Source organism: Balaenoptera ricei, chromosome 16 (genome assembly GCF_028023285.1).
Source record: "Balaenoptera ricei isolate mBalRic1 chromosome 16, mBalRic1.hap2, whole genome shotgun sequence".
Taxonomy (NCBI): domain Eukaryota; kingdom Metazoa; phylum Chordata; class Mammalia; order Artiodactyla; family Balaenopteridae; genus Balaenoptera; species Balaenoptera ricei.
In genome coordinates this window covers 93,569,787-93,590,576 of record NC_082654.1, presented here as the reverse complement: position 1 = coordinate 93,590,576, position 20,790 = coordinate 93,569,787, and the positions used below count along the sequence as shown (strand labels likewise).

Genomic DNA, 20,790 nt, shown 5'->3' with positions numbered 1-20,790 from the left:
CTTTTGTTGTTGTTGTTGTTCTTAGTTTCCTTCACTGTGAAAAAGGTTTTTAGTTTGATGTAGTCCCATTTGTTTAGTTTTGCTTTTGCTTTTCTTACCTGAGGTGACATACTCAAAAAAATATTGCTAAGACTGATGTCAAAGAGCATATTGCCTGTGTTTCCTTGTAGTTTTATGGTTTCCAGTCTTATATTTATGTCTTTATACATTTGAGTTTATTTTTGAATATGGTGTGAGAAAGTAGTCCACTTTGATTCTTTTACATGTAGCTGTTCAGTTTTCCCAACATCATTTATTGAAGATACTGTCTTTTCTCCATTGTATATTTTTGCCTCCTTTGTTGTAGATGAATTTGACCATATAAGCTTGGGTTTATTTTTGGACTCTATTCTGTTCCATGGGTCTATGTGTCTGTTTTTTTATTCCAGTACAATACTGTTTTGATTATAGTAGCTTTGTTGTGTAGTTTGAAATCAAGGAGTGTGATACCTCCAGCTTCATTCTTTCTAAAGATGGTTTTGGCTATTTGGAATCTTTTGTGTTTCCATGCAGATTTAGGCTTATTTGTTCTATTTCTGTGAAAAATGCCTGTAGCATTTTGACACGGATTGCACTGAATCTGTAGATTGCCTTCTGGAATATTCAAATTTGCTAAATCTGTATTTTCTGCTTTTCATCTAAGCGTTTTAAGATCATTTTGTAAGAGTTAACTCCTTCATCTCCATTTTATATATATAGTCACTGGATTCTAAAAATGTTGTAGTTTGATAGCTTCAAGTTCTTGTTATTCAGTTTATTAAAGAGAGATTGGGAGAGAGAGAGAGAGAGAGAGAGGGAAGTGATGATGGTGGTTTCTTTACATTAGGTTGAATAACTCCAGGAAACTGTGGAATTGATCCTTTTAGACATGTGTTCTCTCCTGTATGTATGCTTTTTGGAAGGTGATCAATAATTATTATTCCTATCTATAATCTTTGGCATTTAAATGTAACATACAGTTTATAGTCAAGTTCATTTCAATTATAAGAGGAAAAGCAAGTTTCAGGTATGAACTGTGAAACAGTCTGTGAAGAGGCTATGTGACCTACCCTTATTTATGGGCCTCTCAGGTTTAAAAGGCAAGGGAGTGACTTGCAAATAGCGGCACTTTTAGAGATGATACTGGAGAATGGATAGGAAGACATGAGAATCGTTGTTTATTCTATAATCACCTGGAAGGCTTTTTAAAATGCTGATTGAGTCTTTCTTTGCCTAGATCTTCTGAATAACAGCTTTCTGACAGAGATTTTGCATCTTTAATGAGTTCCCAGGTGATTATGCTGCACTCTGTTGCAGGAAATATACCTTGGGAACCACTGGACTAGAACTGGGAAGTCTGGTTAGGATCCTTTGCATTGATCTCTGCAAGTTATAAAACAGAAGTAAATGCTGACAGTAGAGTTAAGGAGGAAGGGGTGGATTTCAAGGATATAGCAGACTTACAACTGACAGGACTTGTCAGACCAGAACATGCAGGTGAAGGAGGGGGGGTGGATCTAGAATGATTTCTGGATTTCTAACTTTGATGGTGGACTGAAAATGGTGGTGCATGATCTCAACATATGGAATAAAAGAGGAGAAGCTGAGTAGGTTTTTGGGGTGGGCTTGATGACAAGTTTGGTATTAGACATGTCAGATGGAGGTTTATGTGGGTAATTGATGCGGAGATATTTGTTAGGAAAATAGGATACTGCTGAGGTTAAGGTGCTGTTAAAAGAACACAGTTATATAAGTGCAGGCATACATGTCGATGGAGGAGAAAATATAGGTCATACATTGAAGAGAATATGGAGCTGAGAGCAGAACTCTGGGATATACCAATATTTAATGTGAAATCAGAATAGTTCATCTTAAAAAAGCCTGAGCCAGACTAGCAGGAACCCTGGAGTAGAGAGTGTCAACTTTAAAAATAAAATAGCCAGTTATCTCAGCAGCATGAGTTTATTTGGGAATAACCAGGGGAATCGTAGTTGGGGAAATAAATTCAAGCTTTTGACCACAGGGAAATGCGGAGAACAAAGGACAGGAGCTTTTATAGAGAAAAGGGGCAGTGGGTGGGGCTGTCCTCTATAAAAGTTCCTTGGAGGAAAGTGGGAGTTCAGGTTTCTCATTGGCTGAGCTGCGACATTTTCCATTGGCTGAGCTTGTTGCTTGGCGGGAAGAACATCTCCCTTCCTCCTGCCGGGGAAGTAGAGACCCCTTCCTGTTGGAGGTGCGAGGACCCTCTCTTCCTGTTTGGGTGATTGACCCCCAGCGGTAGGCGTGAGAGCTCCCTGTGCAGGCCTTCCAGATGCCACTTTTTTTTTTTTTTTTTTTTTTAAACATCTTTATTGAAGTATAATTGCCTTACAATAGTGTGTTAGCTTCTGCTTTATAACAAAGTGAATCAGTTATACATATACAATATGTTCCCATTTCTCTTCCCTCTTGCATCTCCCTCCCTCCCACCCTCCCCATCCCACCCCTCTAGGTGGTCACAAAGCACCGAGCTGATCTCCCTGGGCTATGCGGCTGCTTCCCACTAGCTATCTATTTTACATTTGGTAGTGTATATATGTCCATGACACTCTCTTACCCTGCCACATCTCACCCCACCCCCTCCCCATATCCTCAAGTCCATTCTCTAGTAGGTCTGTGTCTTTATTCCCGTCTTGCCACTAGGTTCTTCATGGCCTTTTTTTTTTTTTTTTTTCCTTAGATTCCGTATATATGTGTTAGCATACTGTATTTGTTTTTCTCTTTCTGACTTACTTCACTCTGTATGACAGACTCTAACTCCATCCACCTCATTACAAATACCTCCATTTCATTTCTTTTTATGGCTGAGTAATATTCCATTGTATATATGTGCCACATCTTCTTTATCCATTCGTCTGTCGATGGACATTTAGGTTGCTTCCATGTCCTGGCTATTGTAAATAGAGCTGCAATGAACATTGTGGTACATGACACTTTTTGACCTATGGTTTTCTCAGGGTATATGCCCAGTAGTGGAATTGCTGGGTCGTATGGTAGTTCTATTTGTAGTTTTTTAAGGAACCTCCATACTGTTCTCCATAGTGGCTGTATCAATTTACATTCCCACCAACAGTGCAAGAGTGTTCCCTTTCCTCCACACCCTCTCCAGCATTTATTGTTTCTAGATTTTTTGATGATGGCCATTCTGACCGGTGTGAGATGATATCTCATTGTAGTTTTGATTTGCATTTCTCTAATGATTAATGATGTTGAGCATTCTTTCATGTGTCTGTAGGCCATCTGTATATCTTCTTTGGAGAAATGTCTATTTAGGTCTTCTGCCCATTTTTGGATTGGGTTGTTCGTTTTTTTGTTATTGAGCTGCATGAGCTGCTTGTAAATCTTGGAGATTAATCCTTTGTCAGTTGCTTCATTTGCAAATATTTTCTCCCATTCTAAGGGTTGTCTTTTGGTCTTGTTTATGGTTTCCTTTGCTGTGCAAAAGCTTTTAAGTTTCATTAGGTCATATTTGTTTATTTGTGTTCTTATTTCCATTTCTCTGGGAGCTGGGTCAAAAAGAATCTTGCTGTGATGTATGTCATAGAGTGTTCTGCCTATGTTTTCCTCTAAGAGTTTGATAGTGTCTGGCCTTACACTTAGGTCTTTAATCCATTTGGAGTTTATTTTTGTGCATGGTGTCAGGGAGTGTTCTAATTTCATACTTTTACATGTACCTGTCCAATTTTCCCAGCACCACTTATTGAAGAGGCTGTCTTTTCTCCACTGTATATGCTTGCCTCCTTTATCAAAGATAAGGTGACCATATGTGTGTGGGTTTATCTCTGGGCTTTCTATCCTGTTCCATTGATCTATATTTCTGTTTTTGTGCCAGTACCAAACTGTCTTGATTACTGAAGCTTTGTAGTATAGTCTGAAGTCAGGGAGCCTGATTCCCCCAGCTCCATTTTTCGTTCTCAAGATTGCTTTGGCTATTCGGGGTCTTTTGTGTTTCCATACAAATTGTGAAATTTTTTGTTCTAGTTCTGTGAAAAATGCCAGTGGTAGTTTGATAGGGATTGCATTGAATCTGTAGATTGCTTTGGGTAGTAGAGTCATTTTCACAATGTTGATTCTTCCAATCCAGGAACATGGTATATCTCTCCATCTATTTGTATCATCTTTAATTTCTTTCATCAGTGTCTTATAATTTTCTGCATACAGGTCTTTTGTCTCCTTAGGTAGGTTTATTCCTAGATATCTTATTCTTTTTGTTGCAATGGTAAACGGGAGTGTTTTCTTAATTTCCCTTTCAGATTTTTCGTCATTAGTGTATAGAAATGCAAGCGATTTCTGTGCATTAATTTTGTATCCTGCTACTTTACCAAATGCATTGATTAGCTCTAGGAGTTTTCTGGTAGCCTCTTTAGGATTCTCTATGTATAGTATCATGTCATCTGCAAATAGTGACAGCTTTACTTCTTCTTTTCCGATTTGGATTCCTTTTATTTCTTTGTCTTCTCTGATTGCTGTGGCTAACACTTCCAAAACTATGTTGAATAATAGTGGTGAGAGTGGGCAACCTTGTCTTGTTCCTGATCTTAGTGGAAATGGTTTCAGTTTTTCACCATTGAGGACAATGTTGGCTGTGGGTTTGTCATATATGGCCTTTATTATGTTGAGGAAAGTTCCCTCTATGCCTACTTTCTGCAGGGCTTTTATCATAAATGGGTGTTGAATTTTGTCGAAAGCTTTCTCTGCATCTATTGAGATGATCATATGGTTTTTCTCCTTCAATTTGTTAATATGGTGTATCACATTGATTGATTTGCGTATATTGAAGAATCCTTGCATTCCTGGGATAAACCCCACTTGATCATGGTGTATGATCCTTTTAATGTGCTGTTGGATTCTGTTTGCGAGTATTTTGTTGAGGATTTTTGCATCTATGTTCATCAGTGATATTGGCCTGTAGTTTTCTTTCTTTGTGACATCTTTGTCTGGTTTTGGTATCAGGGTGATGGTGGCCTCGTAGAATGAGTTTGGGAGTGTTCCTCCCTCTGCAATATTTTGGAAGAGTTTGAGAAGGATAGGTGTTAGCTCTTCTCTAAATGTTTGATAGAATTCACCTGTGAAGCCATCTGGTCCTGGGCTTTTGTTTGTTGGAAGGTTTTTAATCACAGTTTCAATTTCAGTGCTTGTGATTGGTCTGTTCATATTTTCTATTTCTTCCTGGTTCAGTCTCGGCAGTTTGTGCATTTCTAAGAATCTGTCCATTTCTTCCAGGTTGTCCATTTTATTGGCATAGAGTTGCTTGTAGTAATCTCTCATGATCGTTTGTATTTCTGCAGTGTCAGTGGTTATTTCTCCTTTTTCATTTCTAATTCTATTGATCTGAGTCTTCTCCCTTTTTCTCTTGATGAGTCTGGCTAATGGTTTATCAATTTTGTTTATCTTCTCAAAGAACCAGCTTTTAGTTTCATTGATTTTTGCTATTGTTTCCTTCATTTCTTTTTCATTTATTTCTGACCTGATCTTTATAATTTCTTTCCTTCTGCTGGCTTTGGGGTTTTTTTGTTCTTCTTTAATTGCTTTAGGTGCAAGGTTAGGTTGTTTATTCGAGATGTTTCCTGTTTCTTGAGGTAGGCTTGTATTGCTATAAACTTCCCTCTTAGCACTGCTTTTGCTGCGTCCCATAGGTTTTGGGTCGTCGTATCTCCATTGTCATTTATTTCTAGGTATTTTTTGATTTCCCCTTTGATTTCTTCAGTAATCACTTCATTATTAAGTAATGTATTGTGTAGCCTCCATGTGTTTGTATTTTTTACAGATCTTTTCCTGTAATTGATATCTAGTCTCATAGCGTTGTGGTCGGAAAAGATACTTGATACGATTTCAATTTTCTTAAATTTACCAAGGTTTGATTTGTGACCCAAGATATGATCTATCCTGGAGAATGTTCCATGAGCACTTGAGAAAAATGTGTATTCTGTTGTTTTTGGGTGGAATGTCCTATAAATATCAATTAAGTCCATCTTGTTTAATGTATCATTTAAAGCTTGTGTTTCCTTATTTATTTTCATTTTGGATGATCTGTCCATTGGTGAAAGTGGGGTGTTAAAGTCCCCTACTATGATTGTGTTGCTGTCGATTTCCCCTTTTATGGCTGTTAGTACTTGCCTTATGTATTGAGGTGCTCCTATGTTGGGTGCATAAATATTTACAATTGTTATACCTTCCTCTTGGATCGATCCCTTGATCATTATATAGTGTCCTTCTTTGTCTCTTGTAATAGTCTTTATTTTAAAGTCTATTTTGTCTGATATGAGAATTGCTACTCCAGCTTTCTTTTGATTTCCATTTGCATGGAATATCTTTTTCCATCCCTTCACTTTCAGTCTGTATGTGTCTCTAGGTCTGAAGTGGGTCTCTTGTAGACAGCATATATATGGGTCTTGTTTTTGTATCCATTCAGCCAGCCTGTGTCTTTTGCTGGGAGCATTTAATCCATTTACATTCAAGGTAATTATCGATATGTATGTTCCTATTCCCATTTTCTTAAATGTTTTGGGTTTGTTATTGTAGGTGTTTTCCTTCTCTTGTGTTTCTTGCCTAGAGAAGTTCCTTTAGCATTTGTTGTAAAGCTGGTTTGGTAGTGCTGAACTCTCTCAGCTTTTGCTTGTCTGTAAAGGTTTTAATTTCTCCATCACATTTGAATGAGATCCTTGCTGGGTAGAGTAATCTTGGTTGTAGGTTCTTCTCCTTCATGACTTTAAGTATATCTTGCCACTCCCTTCTGGCTTGCAGAGTTTCTGCTGAAAGATCAGATGTTAACCTTATGGGGATTCCCTTGTGTGTTATTTGTTTTTTTTCCCTTGCTGCCTTTAATATGTTTTCCTTATATTTAATTTTTGACAGTTTGATTAATATGTGTCTTGGCGTGTTTCTCCTTGGGTTTATCCTGTATGGGACTCTCTGTGCTTCCAGGACTTGATTAACTATTTCCTTTCCCATATTAGGGAAGTTTTCAACTATAATCTCTTCAAATATTTTCTCAGTCCCTTTCTTTTTCTCTTCTTCTTCTGGGACCCCTATAATTCGAATGTTGGTGCGTTTAATGCTGTCCCAGAGGTCTCTGAGACTGTCCTCAGTTCTTTTCATTCTTTTTTCTTTATCCTGCTCTGCAGTAGTTATTTCCACCATTTTATCTTCCAGGTCACTTATCCTTTCTTCTGCCTCAGTTATTCTGCTATTGATCCCATCTAGAGTATTTTTAATTTCATTTATTGTGTTTTTCATCATTGCTTGATTCCTCTTTAGTTCTTCTACGTCCTTGTTAAATGCTTCTTGCATTTTGTCTATTCTATTTCCAAGATTTTGGATCATCCTTACTATCATTATTCTGAATTCTTTTTCAGGTAGACTACCTATTTCCTCTTCATTTGTTAAGTCTAGTGTGTTTTGACCCTGCTCCTTCATCTGCTGTGTGTTTTTCTGTCGTCTCATTTTGCTTATCTTACTGTGTTTGGGGTCTCCTTATCACAGGTTGCAGGTTTGTAGTTCCCGTTGTTTTTGGTATCTGTCCCCAGTGGCTAAGGTTGGTTCAGTGGGTTGTGTAGGCTTCCTGGTGGAGGGAACTAGTGCCTGAGCTCTGGTGGATGAGGCTGGATCTTGTCTTTCTGGTGGGCACGTCCACGTCTGGTGGTGTATTTTGGGGTGTCTGTGGCCTTATTATGATTTTAGGCAGCCTCTCTGCTAATGGATGAGGCTGTGTTCCTGTCTTGCTAGTTGTTTGGCATAGGGTGTTCAGCACTGTAGCTTGCTGGTCATTGAGTGATGCTGGGTCTTGATGTTGAGATGGAGATCTCTGAGAGATTTTTGCCGTTTGGTATTACGTGGAGCTGGGAGGTCTCTTGTGGACCAGTGTCCTGAAGTTGGCTCTCCCACCTCCGAGGTACGGCCCTGATGCCTGGCTGAAGCACCAAGAGCCTTTCGTCCACACGGCTCAGAGTAAGAGGGAGAAAAAATAGAAAGAAAGAAAGAAAGAAAGAAAGGAAGGAAGGAAGGAAGGAAGGAGGAAGGAAGGAAGGAAGGAAGGAAAGAAAGAAAGAAAGAAAGGAAAGAAAGAAAGAAGCTATAATATAGTGAAGTAAAATAAAGCTATTGTAAAGCAAAGCTATACAGACAAAATCTCCCCCAGAAGCATATACATATACACTCACAAAAAAAAAGGAAAAGGGGAAAAATTAATATATCCTGCTCCCAAAGTCCACCTCCTGAATTTGGGATGATTCGTTGTCTATTCAGGTATTCAACAGATGCAGGCACATCAAGTTGTTTGTGGAGTTTTAATCCTCTTCTTCTGAGGCTGCTGGGACAGATTTCCCCTCCTCTTCTCTGTTCGCACAGCTCCTGGGGATCAGCTTTGGATTTGGACCCGCCTCTGCGTGTAGGTCGCCTGAGGGCGTCTGTTCCCCGCCCAGACAGGACGGGGTTAAAGGAGCAGCTGCTTCGGGGACTCTGGCTCACCCAAGCCGCGGGGAGGGAGGGGTACAGAGGAGGCGGGGCGAGCCTGCGGCGTCAGAGGCCGGCGTGACGTTGCAGCAGCCTGAGGCGCGCAGTGCGTTCTCCCGGGGGATGTTGTCCCTGGATCACGGGACCCTGGCAGTGGCGGGCTGCACGGGCTCCCGGGAGGGGCGGTGTGGAGAGTGACCTGTGCTCGCACACAGGCTTCTTGGAGGCGGCAGCAGCAGCCCCAGCGTCTCACGCCCGTCTCTGGGGTCCGCGCTGATCGCCGCGGCTCGCGCCAGTTTCTGGAGTTCGTTTAGGCGGCGCTCTGAATCCCCTCTCCTTGCGCGCCGCGAAACAAAGAGGCAAGAAAAAGTCTCTTGCCTCTTCGGCAGCTGCAGACTTTTTCCCGGTCTCCCTCCCAGCCAGCTGTGGTGCGCCAACCCCTTCAGGCTGTGTTCACGCCGCCAACCCCAGTCCTCTCCCTGCCGCCAACCCCAGTCCTCTCCCTGCGATCCGACTGAAGCCCGAGCCTCCGCTCCCAGCCCCGCCCGCCCCGGCGGGGGAGCAGACAAGCCTCTCGGGCTGGTGAGCGCTGCTCGGCGCCGAGCCTCTGTGCGGGAGTCTCTCCGTTTTTTCCTCTGCGCCCCTGTTGCTATGGGATCCGCGCTGTTAGCTGCGGCTCGCGCCCGTCTCTGAAGTTCGTTTAGGCGGCGCTCTGAATCCCCTCTCCTCGCGCACCAGGAAACAGGGAAGAAAAAGTCTCTTGCCTCTTCGGCAGCTGCAGACTTTTTCCCGGACTCCCTCCCGGCTAGCTGTGGTGCACTAACCCCTTCAGGCTGTGTTCACGCCGCTAACCCCAGTCCTCTCCCTGCGATCCGACCGAAGCCCGAGCCTCAGCTCCCAGCCCCGCCCGCCCCGGCGGCTGAGCAGACAAGCCTCTCGGGCTGGTGAGTGCTGGTCAGCGCCGAGCCTCCGTGCGGGAAGTGCGGGAATCTCTCCGCTTTGCCCTCTGCACCTCTGTGGCTGCGCTCTCCTCCGTGGCTCCGAAGCTTCCCCCCTCTGCCACCCGCAGTCTCTGCCCGCGAAGGGGCTCCTAGTGCGTGGAAATCTTTCCTCCTTCACAGCTCCCTCCCACTGGTGCAGGTGCAGTCCCTATTCTTTTGTCTCTGTTATTTCTTTTTTCTTTTGCCCTACCCAAGTACGGGGGGAGTTTCTTGCCTTTTGGGAGGTCTGACGTTTTCTGCCAGCGTTCAGTGGGTGTTCTATAGGAGCAGTTCCACGTGTAGATGTATTTCTACTGTATCTGTGGGAAGGAAGGTGATCTCCGCGTCTTACTCTTCCGCCATCTTCTCTCCTCCCCAGATGCCACTTTTAATTGAGGGTTAGAAATTAATTTTCACCAGAGTTTTTATAAGCGTGTAATAAACATGTCAACACAGCAGGAAGGTCAGATGACATATGGATGCAGACGTGCCCATTGTAATTAGGAATCAGGGGGTGGGGAGAGATAGGAAACCTTAGGAAAAACAGTTTTTTCAGCGTAGCACAGATGAGACCCAGATTCTATTTATTTGAAGTTAGAAATATTTTTAGAACAGAATACATACCTCTGCTTTTCTGAAATTAAGTTTCTATTTTTTCACATCGGAAGAGGAAATTGTTATTGATAAAAATAGTTTAGGTATGAATGGATTCAAATTCAAGTTCTAAGCTGAATTAAATAAAATGTTTAAAGAGCAAACTGCGAATCAGTTCCGATGTCTTTCCTATTAGGAGGCACTGCTTCTTGTGGGGTGTTAATGTCCCTTTCCTCAAGAAGCTTTCAGAAATGACTGTTGGGTTTTTGAGGTTGGTTCTCCTGGAATGGATTTGTCATTTTCTCCACCTGTATCCCTGATAGGGAACCAAGAATGCTATTATTCCTGTTGAGAATATTATCTTACATTGTGATTTGTTTGACAGCTGGGCATGATTATTTTATTAGTTTCCTAATTGATCAAATTAGGGCAGCTGTCACTTCTGGAATTTGACCTTAACTTTTTTCTTTTCCTCCAGTGTTTTTCTAAGCAAATTTATAACAAAATGCTGATAGTAAGTAGAAATTGCTGCTCTACGTAAGATCAGTGTCTGAGATAATAGTGTCATAAGCAGAATTTATCAGTGATGTGTTATTGTCTAGAAAACATAATTTAAACATGCCTACATCTGTGTTAGGAAACTTCTCATGGGTTGTATGAACTGACTCTTCCGGACTCTCTGGAAAGATTTGAGATTGAGCTAACACAGCCCCTTGGATTTGATGATTGTATCACTATTAATTAGTTGGAACGTTCCTCCCAAAATGTGGGCCAAATGCAAAACGAGAGCAAATGCCAGTAAAATAGTGAGCTTTCTAAAAAACCTTCATAAAAGCACATTTTCTATTTTGTGGTCAAACTAATCTGTTCTAACAGATTCTCTGCGTACTTTTATTTTTCCCTTTACTTATTGGCCAGTGTTTCAAGGTTCTGCATTTAAAAACAAAGAACACTTTTTAAATCTCAGGCTGCAAATGATCAGGTGTGTAATTGTTATTTTACAGAGACCAAGCTAACTTCCCAGATGGTTAGAAATTTCAGTGATAGCAGATCAGGCTCTTGCAAGGCAGGTAAAGAGCCTGATGCTTAGGCTGCTGGTGAACAACAGGGCAAAGGTGGGGATTTTGAAGACGGGAGATACAAAACCCAAAAGCTTGTTCACATCAGTTCTGGTACTTTAACTGTTCTAAGTTATTTGTTCTTCATCTAGGATAAAAATAACCTGCTATTAAGCCTATCATTGAGTTCAAATAACATTTCTCCCTTTTCCTTTCTTTCTTGAACAGGTTGTCAAGTTACTAAGCAACAAAAGGTCACAAGCAGTTGGAATATTGATGTCTAGCCTTCACTTAGATATGAAAGATATACAACATGGTAAGTGAAAAATTAAAATTCAACTTTTGAATACTCAAATTTGGGCCAAAGGATGTGCTGCTTAGTGGTAAAATTATTTCATACTTAGACTCTCTGTGTAGATTGAGGTGAGTATGTTTCCTGTAAGTGTTACCAAACTTTCTACCATGATTGTTTCTGGAAAGGTTACGAGTAATTTGGCTTTTGTGTTATTTCTGTATCTTGCTAAGAGCATCATTCTCATGTGACATGTTTAGTGTGCATTAGCAAATATTTAATTTTTAACTCATGAGAAATACTAGTCCCACTGTGCCCTGTACCTGATTTGACTTCTCTGTGCCATGTCCAAAGAGAGACTGGTGAACACTGGTGAGATCCAGGTGTGGGCCATGCCTCAGCCCCTGACGATACCTGGGGAGGATGGTCCACAGGAGAGGACAATATGCTAAGAGTAAATCTCAGATGTTTGCTGAGCTAACATAAAGAAGAGGAAGTAAACCTAAGATTTTCTAATAGATCAGCTAAAACCAGAGTTACATGAAAGCTTGTTTTGATTGTTGTTGTTTTAAAAATTTCCTTATGATTAGAGACGTGGAAGAGTAGACTGGATTGCTGTGTATAGTGATTAAATGAAAACTCAAAACTGTTGAAGAGGCTGCATGACCACTTGTCTCAGATGCCTTTAAAGCATTGAGTAGGTGAAGGGACATATTCTCTTTGTCTTCCTGTTCCGAGAGGCTGTGAGATGCTGAAAGAATCACTCAAGCAGCTTTATTATGTGTAACTTTTTAGGCTGGACAACTGGTCCCTCTTTTTTCAGTTCCTTGGGATGACTAGCGTGTAACCCCCAGGCTTCTCTCCACATACGGGGACCGAATTATTTTTCTAATAAGCATCAAAGATAGTTTCAAATTATTCTTACCCGTTTATGTTATTCTTGGTGATCCAGACCCATGGAAGCAGTAATAGCATGACATTTTGTTATTTTTTTATGGTGTTGTTTTAATTTATATCTTTAACCAGGCTTATAAAATATTTTCTATATTTGGAAATAGGGTGATTTTTACCATTTTCAAAATGGCTTTCATGTCAGTATTTTAATACTTTACTATTGACAGGCATCCCTATGCTATATTGTCCTATCACATTTGTGCTGAAAAATATTGCCCAAAGGTGAATAGAGGAATTAAATTTATATTCAAAATGTCCCTTAAGCTGTTCAGAGCCTTAGAATAGATTTAAAGCAGATTAAATTATCCAATGGAATGCCAGTTTACCTGTTAACAAAATATGGTTTAAAAATCATGAAAACATTTACCTGGCTTTCCAGCTTACCCCTTTATGAATGTGGATTCTACTTGGTCGGCTTAAAATAATGTGTGGAATAATTCATAAATAGCACAAGCTTGTCCTGCCCTGTCAATCCATGAGTAGCACAATCACAATTTAAATTTTTATTAAGCTGCTTTGGTGGTGAGGAGGCTTTCTCAAGTGGAAGCATTGGGGGTCGTTTTCATAGAACAGGACGCCAAGGCCGGCAACAAGAAGTACTTGCTTTTCTAAAGCTGGCAGATGTAGCCCAGTCAAGCCATGGAATGAAATCTGAAATTAATGCTATGGTCCTTTCCTTCAGTCGGATATTGCCTGGGTTGAGTTAGTAATGAGAACCTTCTGAGCAAAGGAGTCGCCTAACGTGTGTGTGTGTGTGTGTGTGTGTGTGTGTGTGTGTGTGTGAAGCCAGAGAGAGATCATTGGAAGCCTCCCCGGTTAGCTCACGGGCCGGGTGTGGCTGGCAGCACTTGAAAGCTCCATAAGCTTCATCCTGTTAGGATGTCAGATGATTGCCTGGAGTCACTTTGAGACCCTGCCCTTGGTTTTCTAAAGCAAGGCTGGCTTGCAGATCTGCAGGAGCGAGGGTGTGCCTTTCGGTGCCAGAAGCCCGGGTCTGCTGTGTGTTTTCGGGACCGTGGTGTCCGTGAGCAAATCACATGCGGCCTCCACAGTAAAACTGACTTGTGTCAGGATGTGCCTCCACTGAGAAGTCCACGGACGTGTAAACACCAATTGATTTGGATGTGGAAGTGGCCACAGGATGTATCCAGACCTCCGGGGTGACCTTATACAAGAGCAAACTAAGCTCTTTCAGTGGTTGTGTCTCTTGCTCAGTGTCACGAAGCTTGTTAATAGGATAGACTGACCTGCCCTCAGCCCTCCTCACTAACTGCTCCTCCTCTCCCATCCACACATGCTGCTCCTCGAAGATTGTGCTTTTCCTACAGCCAGCATTGGCATCTCAAAACAAAGCATGTGTAAGATGGTGAAAAACTGCAGGAATTTTCTTCTCTGTCTTCTTCCCTGTCAGAGAACTCTAGGAAAGCTTAGAGCTGAGTTTCCTTTGTAATGTTTCTATTGTAAAGTGCCGCATTGGAGTAATTAGGGTTTGGGTCATAGGTGCCAAAGGTCTGATCCTTCTCTTGTCACCATATCCGTGTGTGTGTGCGTGTCTGTGTGTGTGTGTGGCACTTATAATGGAGGCCTGAGCTGCTGTGATGCAGTTGTGAACATGCCTGGTAAACTAAATTATCCTGCATATTGTAACAATTTTTAGATGGGAGGAGTGAAAATGGTGTGCACCTCTGAAAACTCCCACTCCAAGGGTTTAGAATAATTTAAACTCTAGGATGAAGGTACTTTTCAGAGCAGATTTGCTCTAGTCTGTGCTGGGGCTCCGAGCAACTCTGGGTTTAGGATCTCCTTAAATCAGGCTCCAGAGGCCCCGTCAGGCAGGGCTAACTGTCCATCACCGCAGGAGTTGATTTCCCTGTGTGTAGCCATTCGAGTCCCAGTTTATTGTCAAGAAGGTCTAGAACCTGTACTTTGGGTGGGCCTTGAGCTTTCGTATTTAGCCCCGGGCCCCAGAAACTGTCAGCACGAAGTTCAGATTTGTTGGGTCAGGCAGGGCAAAGGCAGACTCTGAGCTGGCTCCTGTCTCAGGGCTCTCTCTTACCTTTTGATTAGAATCCTAATTCTTATCTCGTCAGCTCTTCGAAGACTTTAAGATATTTTACAAATATATTTTATCCAGCATTTTTAATTGTTCTCAATGGGAGGATTCCTTTAAATAATCTAGTATTATTCCCAGAAATTGGTATTATGAGAGTATCTACAGATTTGTAGTTTAGTGAAAATAAATTGAATTTCCTGTATAACTTTTGGCCCGTAAGGAGTCAGTGTGGTCTTCGCAACTCTTAGGTCCATTTTGGTAGATCATAGTAGCTGTAAAGGAATTCTGAATTTCATAAGGCTCAGCTTTCCCCCCCATCCCCAGTCTCACTCCTGGGTAGAAGATCCACGTGGTTCATCATCCAGACTGGGATACTTTTGAGAGTGGAAGGGGTGCCATTAATAATACTGCCTGGACAGCAAGTGCTAAGTGGACATTTTGCAGGCACACAAGTAGTAAGGTGACCCTGTCACTAGATCAAACGAAGCAGTTTCTGATCTAATTCTCTCTCGTTTAGATATTTATTAAACCCTGGCCAGCAGGGTTACCGTAACCCTGAGGTTGTCTAGCTTTCTGTCTTTGGAGGTCCTCTCACCAATATCTTGTCTGAAAGGTTTGCTCTGCACCGATACAGACCTATCACAGAGGGAGGGATCTTTTGCCCTCAGTCTGCTGGAGGTGCTGGAAATACGGCGCAGCCAGGGCCGCAACCAGGGCTGTTCGGGACAAAGCCTTGGGTGGCCTCCTTAAGGACCCCAGCTGTAGACTCACTCCGTGGGAGTTTCTCGTGCTCAGCCTGTGGACGGAGGTGGCTGGGGCATGTCTAAGAGATTTCAGCTAATCCACAGGCCTTATATACCCTTAGTTTCACGTATTAGTGTACGAATGAGCAAGCCTCAGCTATCGGAGGGCTGAGGACCTTGCAGGAGCTGCCTCTGGAGTGTGACCTTCTTACAGGCCACAGGGGCACCGCCAGCCACCCTGAGGTGCAGGTACCCCAAGCACTGAACCCTTAACTGGCTCACATACCCTGTTACATTCCCTTGGTACACGTATGTCAACATCGATGACAGATTCAGCAGCAAGGGACAGCTATGAAAGTGTTTGATGGCCCCGCCCATGGAAACAAGTGTCACTCTCCACCCAGGAGTAGCCGCCCCAGGCTGTTAAGGCCCAGGTTCCTTCCCTCCTTTGAATGTCTGTCCTGTTTAAAGCCAGCTGGTATTGTGAGCCAAGGGCAGTGAATACTAAATTGTGTCCTTGTTGAAATTTCTATCCTGTTCAAACGTGATTTATCAAAATTATATGACTTGAAATTAAAGGCGATAATTATGTAAAACTAACTAGTATTCTGTTAGAAATATAGTTGATAAGGTAAATGAAACCATGGTTGTTTTTATTTTTGGTCTGTAAGCCTAATGATTGCTTTTCAAGCACTTTTTTTTTATTTTTTAAAAAATGTAGTTAAGGATACCTTACAAGGACAATAACATGTTTTAGATTTAAATCAGAAATTTCAGTGACGTCTGCCTGCCTCCACCCCTCGTTGGAACCGCATCGTGTTGCTTATCTTTTGGTCTTTGGTCACTGGCTCAAAGGGTCTCAGAGCTGAGAAGCCTCGTCCTGATAATTGTATAGGAAGGAATTACGTAAGGCAACAGGTGCTTAGAAAGATAATTGCTCTTGACAAGCAGGATACCCATTCTGAAACCTTTCTATCAGGATCCAAAGAGACGGCACTCAGTATTGGTTTGAATTTTACCCCCACCCCCTCCCCCGATTATTACTGATAGTTGTGTAAAATGGTCCAGAGGAAGGGGGTTAATTTCCATTTTGCAGTGAAGGGAATTGAGGCTTATAGATCAAGTGTGTCTGTGACTTCCCCTTAATGAGGGCATCTGTCCCCCTGACTCCGAGTTCATGTTAGCTTGTTTCAGAGTGAGGACCTGTGTTATCTAATAATATGCAAAAACAGAACTGGCAGGAGTACATAATACTTTTTCCTACCAATGTGGAGTTTTAAAACTTTGCACCATATAAATTTAGCAAATTTGGTTTCTTGCTTTAAGTGTCATTTTATACAAATTCCCTTGTTTGCTTATTGACTCTCTTCCTTAGAGAAATGAAGTTGTGGGATTTTTTTCACATCTGTGAATTAAGTGAGTAAAAATATTTTAAAGAAAATTATTAATTAGTGGAGTTGCTTGTTCTTGACTGAACCAAACAAAATTTTTATAGAAAAAGCAAGCTGGGCTAAGGTTATCAAATAACTGAAGCATACTGTGATTATTGTAAGTCTGGTGGTACATAGAGGTGGAACTTTCTGTGCCTCTCTTTTAGGTACCAGTTGCTCAGAGAGTATGTAGGGAAATACAGGATATCTCCCTAGTGTGGTCCTTCGGGGTGCCTGCTTTCATACAGACTCACTGTTTAAGCATACTATTTCTTCTCAGTGTCTTGTCTTTTCTTCCATGGGTTTCCCTCTACTTTCTAGTGTAGTCTAGCAATGATGAGGGTGTGAGTTCTGGGGCCAGGCTCCCTGGATTCTGTTATGGACTGAATGTTCATGCCCCACCCCATCCCATCCCACCCCATCCTCCATTCCTGCGTTGAAGTCCTAACCTCAAATGTGATGGTGTTTAGTGGGGACTTTGGGACATAATCAGGTTTAGATGAGGTCAAGAGGGCAGAGCCCCCATGATGGGATTAGCATCCTAATAAGAAGAGGAGGAGAGACCAGGACTCTCTGAGCCAGGAAGAAAATCTGCCCCAGTTCCAGTCTCCAGAACTTTGAGACCTGAATTCCTGTTGTTTAAGCCACCCAGTCAAAGACAGATTTGGATCTCAGCCCTGCCACTGGTTAGGTAAGTAAACCTGGGCAAATGTCTTCATCTCTGTTCCTCACTTTCCTCACTAGTAAAAAGGGCTATTAAATGAGTTATTTCCTGTAAACACGTGCATGCACGTTCACACGCAAATGTACACACACAGATACTCACACACACATTCACACATGCGTGCACATGAGCACACACACACACACAATCAGTATTAGTTGTCCTCCCCTTCCTGGGATCCTTAGGGGATGAGGTGTGTTTTCAGGCTTTGGGAGTGCTTGAAACTCCAGATTGGCCACCCAGGGAGCTGGGAGGATGTGAAGGTCTTTTTCCTCCTTCGTGGCTCTGGGGGGTTCCACTACAAGCCTTGCCCAGGAGACAGCGGAGGGAGAAGAATGCAGGCGCTGTGTCCTGTGGTGGAATTCTCAAGTGAGAGGTAGGAGGGGAGAAATGGGGGCTCAGGTTCAGGGGGCAAGTAACCGCGGCAGATTCAATTGTTCTTAGCTTGGGTTTTCCATCAGTATTACTGAAATGCTGAGTTGGTACTGGGCTGTGTCCATTTCTCTTTTCTGAATGGAGACAAATATGAGAATTATGTGTAATAGCAGCTCTTAGAAGTTAAGTGTGGCTGCATCTTTGGCTGGTGATTTATCTGCAAGGAGAGCAGTTTGTTTGGGTCTTTAAAGCCCAGGGTCTCCTTTAACCGTTTGCTTTCTTATTATCTTCTCTGTGCTTTGTGTCACCCACATTCCACATGCGTTCCTGGTGGGTCCTGGTGGCAGGGAAGATGGCGGAGGGAAGGATTTAGGCTTTGGTGGTGAAATGAACCTTGGTGATGGACATGAGCAGAATCTAAGCACACAGACAGAAGCTTCTGTTTCCTGCTTTGACATACTATTTTCCTGAAAGGTGAACTAGTTTCTAGCTTTGAGTGTAAAGTATAAGAACACTTAAAAAACCTGGAAATACCCTTTCTGAACTGTTGGAACTTTGTAGAAGTTTTGTGGTAACTCTTTCCCCTAGTATTCTGGTAGCCTACTCGTGGGGCAGTTTTTTACCCCACTGCCTGCCACTGAATAATGGTTTTCTTCTGAAATTTCTACCAAATAAGTTGTACATTACAGACTCCAGGTTTCTTTTTTAATAGAATTTCTAATTTCTTTCTTGAAGATGCAAGCATTGTCACTTGCCTATTAATTACCATAATGTCAACTGAAGAAAAATGCACAGCCTACAAGTTGCAAGTTAAGTTTTGTTTGGGGACCTTACTGAGAACTAGAGCCTGGGAAACAGCCTCTCAGATACTCTGAGGAACTGTCCGAAGAGGTAAGGCAGGAGCCGGGGCATATAGGAGTTTTTGCTGGAAAAACAAAACAAAACACATGTAGTCAAACATGAAAATATTACTGCTAATCACAAAAAACAGACTTCTCAAGTTAATGATTATAGTGCTTTTCTGTGTATGGGAAGATGCCAGAGTCTGGGCTCATGGGAATCATTCCTTTGATGTGCTCCTCAGCTGTCTGGGCCAGTGTCCTGTTTTTCTCCACCTCGAGTCCCCTGAGGTGCACCGCTGGGGGCAGCTGCAGTGGCTCATGGCCACATTCATTGTTGATTGAACTGGCCAGCAACATTTTCTGTCCACAATAAGAAAGGCTATTCATAATCCTTTGTTTATTTTTGTAATATTCTCAGAAGTTGGGTTCAGCGTGGCCAGTGTTGTTTTTTCCCAGTAGGTTTTCTAGTGCCTGGTTTCTTTATGAAACTCAGGTTTACAAGGTTCACTTGGAAATTGCTTCATGCTTCTTTTTTTTTTTTTTTTTAACACTTAAGTGTTTTCTTCATATGGTGTATGGAATTTTAAGATCCATTTAGTATAGTTATCAAGACATTAAAAATGTAGTCAATGCTGTTGGGTGGCTTAGTGAACAGTTTTCATTGAAATGAAGAGTCCCTAAGGGTCAGAAATTTGAGAAGAAAGTGGGCTCCACCCAATGGGCTCCATGACTTTGTCATCGGTGTGACCTTGTCATCGGTGTGACCTTGTCATTGATATGGCCTCGTTGGGGAGAAAAGTGCATGTGAGATACAGACACTTTTATTGAAACCTACTTTCAGAAATTTAATGTCAGAACATGTTTTTAATTGAATTATTTTTAAAAGATTCAAATGATCTCCTTTATTTGCTTATTGGCAATAGAACTTTTTATTTTCTCTTTAGTGGTTGCTTTAGTGTTTATAGCAGTTGTCTTTTTTTCTGATAAACTTTGTTTTTTTTAAGTTTTTATTGAAATATAGTTGATTTACAATGTTATGTTAGCTTCAGCTGTACAGCAAAATGACTCAGTTATACATATATATACATTTTTAGGTTCTTTTCCCTTTTAGGTTATTATAAGGTATTGAGTATAGTTCCCTGTGCTGTACAGTAGGACCTTGTTGTTTATCTATTTTATATACAGTGGTGTATATCTGCTAATCCCAAACTCCTAATTTATCCCTCCCCCCCTTCCCCTTTGGTAACCATAAGTTTGTTTTCTATGTCTGTGAGTCTGTTTCTGTTTTGTAAGTTCATTTGTACCATTTTTTCAGATTCCACATATAAATGATATCATATGGTATTTGTCTTTCTCTGTCTGATTTACTTCACTTAGTATGATCATCTCCAGGTTCATCCATGTTGCTGAGAATATGTTTTAATTTAAAATATAAATTCATTACTTAGAGTTTCTTATAAGAAGAAAGACTTCATCATTTTAAGTCACGTGTAGATGATTAAATCAAGGTAAAATGAATTATAAGGCTTTCATTACAGGCCCAGCAAAAACCCTTAGGTTGTACTTAGCTTATATTTTATGATGTTGTTCCACAACTGGACTTCTGAATTATACTTTTGTGTGAAGGAGAAACACAGTACCTGGGGCTTTTCTGAAGAAATGAGCTTTGGGTGTAGGTCTTCCTTTCCTTCACTGCACGTACTGTCTGAATTACTATCAAGTCTTGTTTGTGTTTGTTTTTCCTGCCCCTCTGCCCCCAGATGTAAGCTCTGTGAGGCCTGCAGTCCCCTCTGCAGCTCCCTCAGGCACCTCCCCTGTAACCCGAGTCTCTTCTTTACAATCATGGGTGCTGGTTGAAGGCACTGCTGGCCCAGGGCCGCGGGGCCCCAGCTGTGAGCACATAATGAATCACAGCAGCTTTGTGATGGAGAGGTTCCATATGCTAGTCTTTTTGTTGTTGTTGTTGTTTTTGCGAAAATATATCTTTTGCATAATCCATGAGATGGGTGGGGATTTGGACTGTTATTTGGGGGCAAGGGAAAGCCCCTTGGATAACTGGAGTCATGTTTGTATTTTAAAACTGAATTCTATAAAGTCGTTTGTGTCTTGACATGTGCTATTTTAGCCCAAAGAGGTCGCTCTGCAGATGCTGTCTGGTCTTTATCCTTTGAGGTGAGTGAGGGTCTGAGAGTGCTGGGGTGAGCAGAGCAGGAGGATTGGTACTTCAGCCATTTATC

At 41.8% G+C, this 20,790-nt stretch overlaps 1 protein-coding gene across 1 annotated transcript in view; it reads left to right on the top strand.

The window, feature by feature from the left end:
* FMN2 (formin 2) overlaps positions 1-20,790 on the top strand; it is a 294,117-nt gene that overhangs the window by 99,390 nt on the left and 173,937 nt on the right. Inside the window, exon 5 of the mRNA XM_059899583.1 lies at positions 11,369-11,456. Coding sequence (XP_059755566.1) covers positions 11,369-11,456 — 88 coding nt within the window. The remainder of the gene's footprint in view (positions 1-11,368; positions 11,457-20,790) is intronic.